At 40.4% G+C, this 5,301-nt stretch overlaps 1 protein-coding gene across 1 annotated transcript; it reads right to left on the bottom strand.

The window, feature by feature from the left end:
• Positions 1-6: 6 nt before the first annotated feature.
• On the bottom strand, positions 7-4,225 carry LOC140325386 (C5a anaphylatoxin chemotactic receptor 1-like). The gene is made up of 3 exons (XM_072403209.1): positions 3,924-4,225; positions 2,248-2,731; positions 7-2,009 (listed from the first exon to the last, which is right to left on the bottom strand). Exons 1-3 carry the CDS (start codon positions 3,927-3,929, stop codon positions 1,741-1,743), a joined length of 759 nt encoding a protein of 252 aa, XP_072259310.1. The 5' UTR covers positions 3,930-4,225; the 3' UTR covers positions 7-1,740.
• Positions 4,226-5,301: the final 1,076 nt, after the last annotated feature.

A 5,301-nucleotide genomic window follows, 5' to 3' on the forward strand; every position in this document is an offset into this window, starting at 1 on the left:
ATTTTTTACAATGGTGAGCGAAGAGAAGTGATCTTGTGCTCAGAGCTCTTCTAGAGAAGAGCTTCCAGAGATGAAGAATGTCCATATTTCCCAAATAATAAAAAGTCATCCTTCATTATAATGCTCTAGTAGTTTAGTTTCAATCGAAGTGGCTTGTGCATGGTTTTAGTACAGGAGAAATCCCTTTTTGGGGTTGTTTAATAGGTGGGGGAGGCCATCTTTTAAAATTTGAGGGTGCAGTAAGATAAGCACAGGATCATTGTGAAGATCTTCCCGAATATAATCAATGTGCAGTTCCAAAATCTTTTTCCAGACAGTTCTAATCTTGGACATGTCATTGTGAGATGGAGGTATATGCCATGTTCACCACATCCTCTCCAACAAGTTGTAAACCATCTTGGATATATAGAGTTATTATTTATTAGGTTTCATATTTTCATAAAGATAAGAGGGGAGACTTAACATTTTGATTTCAAACTTTCACAACCTTTTAAAATACACACTTATAAATCATAGCTAGATTCAAGATCACTGTACATGCCAGTCAGGAAAGAATATTGTTTTATTACATCATTAAATACACATAAAGTGGTCAGTACAAGATGTGTAGTTAGATAGACTTAGTATAGATGAATCAGATATATAGACAAGGGTGATGATAATATAATAATAATATTGAATGAGTACAATAGTTCATTACATACATGGTACAGATAAGTATTATCACAGTACACGTCAAAAATGTAAAGAAAAATACTAATATATTTTTAATAAAATGTAAATATTAAAAAAAAATAATACTTAAAATAGAACTCAGAAACTCATTTTTCAAACTTGCTTACCTGTCTTCTGTCTCTTAAAACCCTCGCCCTTAAAATTCATTATTGTTGATCAACATAAAACAATAAGAAAAACATGGGCACTTTAAAGTGTTTTATTCTATATAAATTATGGAGATTATATGACTGATCCACATATACACCTGGTAAACAAGAATGGTGATACGGCTCATATTTTGTTTAAAAGCTCTCAGCTGATTATGACTACACTTTACAAAAGCTGTGGAGGTGGCCATTTTGGCAGGGGTAGGCCTTTGTTTTCTCATTCCCCAAATAACAATTCTAAATATTTCCTAAAACAAATGTTCACATTTTGAGGTCTGTGTTAAAGTAAACTTAAACTCATTCCAAAACAGGATTTAAAGGGTCTAAAGGCATGGGTGACATGGGGCTCACCAAAGACACAGGGAAACAAGGATTTGGCAGAGGAGCTGGATTGGGAAAGCACCCAATTAACTGACAGGTGTATGGCACCTGACCCTAAAGGATTATATTTAGACATGTAGATTAAATTACAAATCTACAAAATTATTTTGGCAGCCACGCTTGTTCAGACAGTTCCTGTTATGGAATGACAATTATTTCCCAGTTGTGTCCCTTAGTTGTTACTCATTCATCCCTAGTTGAGACTAAAAATTGTCTTGCAAATACAAATTATGCCTAAATAGTGCACCATTGACACCCTATAAGGTGCATTTCTCCTTTCCTAAAATGGAAAACAAAACTATTGGGAGTTATTAGCTTTGTGCTACTTTCTGGAACTTAAAAGTGAACTCCGCATGCTGAGCATTGATAGGGATAATATAGTTCTGGCTTTACTGCCTACTAGCACAAGCAATACTGGATTAAAACAACTGCATATATTTGCTATCACAAATAGAAATATCATCACGTCATGAATTCAAAGCATATGTGAGAGATCAATTTTTCTAACGTGTTCCACATAAATAATATTTGCCACTGCAAATGTAGTTTTGTTAATCACAAAAACCCCAAAGAATATAGCCATAAACTTATATATTTTTTTGGTTTTTAAAGGTTTGGATTTTCTTACGTGTAATACAATAATTAAGTTGGTAAAGATTATGACACAAAGGGGTATGAAATATCCAATAGCTATTATTGGAATGTAAAATATATTACTAAAATGTTGTCCTTCTTTATATAAGCCTAGCTATTATCAGCACAACACATGCTGCCTTTACAATCTTGTCTGTTAAATGGAAACTACAAATCCTGGCAGCCATGTGTTGTTAACTTGGCTGGTAATTTGCATGGCCTTTAAAACAAAACTTTCATAATATATATTTTCATCCATGCTATCATTTCCAGTAGTACTGTAGTGAAAAGGAACAAATGCACAATCAGTTTGCTGATTTTGTTTGTGTTAATCATTATAATATATGGCTGGTGTTCCATAAGGCAAAACCATTATCCAAATAGCAGCGCTGGGTGAAGATCTGATTGTGCCACACTGGTTTGGCCACTGACAAGACACGATCGATAGATAAAGCTGTGATAAGGAAAGAACTGGAGTAGATATTACATACAAATGCAAAATGACTCAGCTTGCATACAATAGATCCCAATGGCCAGTTCTTTCCCAATGTTATACCTCTCATAGGTGTGGTCAGCAGAAATAAAATATCTGCCACTGCCAGGTTTAAGAACCACATCCTGGACTTCTGTTCTTTCATTTTGTACCCAGTGATGTAGATGACAATGCCATTAGTAAATACTCCAATCACACACGCAATAGCCACCAGAGCTATGCCCACATAGCTGATTTCTGTTGATAAATATCTGAACTTGGTTTTGGATGACCTATTCTTCAAGTCCCAGAAGGTGTAACAAAGCTTTTCAGAAAGGATTGCTTGCTCTGTTCTTAAGACCTTAAAGTAATCACAAGTGTTCAATTAGATTATCTCCATTGAGAAACTAATAAAAAACAGATATTTGATGTATATGGCATGGAATATGTCACTCTTGGGGAGACAGGGCCACTAGGGGGCACTACAGTTTGCACAGAAATTGTGTGAGCCCTGAGAAGGACCAAGGCGCTGAGTCTAAGCAGTAACCAGGTCTTCTGCAGAGCTTCTAGGGATGAGAATGTTGCGATGCTGATTACTGCCAGGTTTCAGTCCTTGGGCACCCCAGGGTGGGCAGGAAGATACAGAGTACCAAATCACTTGGCAGAAGAATAGTCAAGGAAAGCCAAAGTGCACAGTAGTCCTCTTTACAGAGGTTACACTTTCATCAATGAAGCTGGGTGATCTAACAAACCTGGATTGGATTTCTTTAAAGTCATTTGCTTACATTGAAAGTCACTGTTCCCCTATCATTCTTTCTAATGGCACACGTCTTTCATTTAGACCTAAATAAAAATGTTTGGGCTGTTCAAATGTTACAAACATTTATATTAGCTAAGAAATAAGTATATTTTAAATTACGGTACCTAATATAGTGAGGTTCAGAAAGAGTTAACTGATTTCATCTCTTTACACTTATTGTATCACACTGCATTATCTTTAAAGTTCAATAAAATATTAAAACCGAGTAGTGATAGGTAGAATCATTCTGAAACCATAACCCTATTCTCGCTCCTCTACCCAAAATATCCAGCATACCATAGACCACAGGTATGTTTTAAGTAGAAATGAATGTGTTCATAAGCATATTACAAGTACAAGTAAAGAGTATTTTCTGAAAGACAATAGTACAGGAAATCCTTGCATCAATTTCACAGGGAACCCATGTGGTAGTCCTGCAATGCAAGCAATTGATCTCTCATTCAATGATGGGAGTGCAACAGACTAATATTGTCATTGGGAGGAGGGATGTGAGGAAGTGGCCCCAAATGTTAAAAAGTAGCCTTGGACCTGGTAAGTTACTGGAAATGGGGAATATGCTACACCCCTAGAAGCCTGGTTAAAGTTTTAGTGAAACTTTACAGCTTCAAGGCAACCTCAAGCACGCTATTAAAGGTTTTGTGCGGGGGACTGCGCATGCGCGTGGACGGGTAGGACGCTCTCCTTCAGGCTCCAGGACCTGCGCCCTGCATACGGCTGGCAAAACACCGCTTACCGGCATCAAGATGGGACGCAGATCTCAGCGCAGTATCAGGCTGCAGGGAGACACACCGCGGCCACCCGAAATCCGCTCCTTCTTTCATAAAATGGGCTCTTTAGAGGAAACATCAGAAGGCTCCCCTCCCCCCAAGATGGCGCCTTCCTCACCACGCGCTCCTCTCGGCTCGCCACGGGACTTACACACCGGCTCCTCTTCCAGCGGCCAGTCACCTCAGATTAGTGGAGAGTCTAGGGCAGAGCTACTGAGGCATGAATCAGGGGGAAACACGTGTGCCAGCCTGGCTGTGCAGGCTAGCCAGGGACACAGGAGCACAGTAGCATCCTCCCCAGGAGGGGGGCTGCTTCTAGCAGTGACAGTGAGGGGGAGGAGGATGCTCCCTTTACCAGAACAGATCTGCTGGCATGCTTTGGCAAATTTGAGCATACTATTAAAGAGGAACTGGCTACCTTTAGAAAGGATGTGTCCATTAGGATGGATGACTTTGAAAAAACGGTGGCTGATATACAAGTACAAGTGAACCAGCACGCTGAGACTTTAACCTCTCACTCCATGCTGTTAGAACAGTTGTTAATGCAACAAGATGAATAGAAATAGATGGAACAACATTCGCCTAAGGGGCCTCCCGGAAGATATTGCACCTCCTGCTCTACATGCTGTAGCCACAGCGATCTTCAACTCTCTTCTGCATGCTGCCCCTGATTCGGTGATTGAAATAGACCGCATCCACCGAGCTCTAGGCCCTAAGAATTCTGACCCCTCCAGGCCACGGGATGTTATCTGCAGGGTCCATTCCTTTGCAATTAAAGAAGCCATAAGGCGGCGAGGCAACAGGAACCCCTTCAGTTTCAAGGCTGTGAGATACAACTGCTACAAGATCTGTCTCGCCATACCCTCCTGCTACGTAAGGCCCTGTCGCCAGTTTTGTTGGCTTTAAGGCAAAGGGAAATTCCATACAGATGTGGCTTACCGTTTCAACTAACCGCACACAAGGAGGGGAAGACAGCGATTTTTCGATCAGAATCGGACCTCCCGTCCTTTTTGGCAACGTTTGATCTGCCCTCCACTTCTATTCCTGATTGGCCAACGATGCTGAGACCTCTACCACCAACTCCAGCTGTCCAGTGGCATACGCAGACTGGCAAAAATCAACGTCGCCGTGCTCCCCCTCCTCAAGACGGACTTACCTGATCTGGATTTTCAGAAGGACTGGTCCTTCTTCACCTAGGGTCCTCACCTTCAGAACTCTTTCTTTGAAACTTACACTACTGTCTCTCTGTGACCTCCAAGGGACATTTGATCCACCCCTTCAGGAGATGGGTCTGGGTATGTATCATATAATTCTGTACTGCAGATTATTTGTTGAACCACTCTC

Source organism: Pyxicephalus adspersus, chromosome 3 (assembly GCF_032062135.1).
Source record: "Pyxicephalus adspersus chromosome 3, UCB_Pads_2.0, whole genome shotgun sequence".
Taxonomy (NCBI): Eukaryota; Metazoa; Chordata; class Amphibia; order Anura; family Pyxicephalidae; genus Pyxicephalus; species Pyxicephalus adspersus.

What these genes read in the sequence shown, in the direction of transcription:
- LOC140325386 (XM_072403209.1), bottom strand. An exon ending in TTTTGCCTTATGGAACACCA is followed by an intron (nt 2,010 to 2,247) that starts GCCATATATTAT and finishes GATAATAGCTAG; the next exon opens with GCTTATATAAAGAAGGACAA.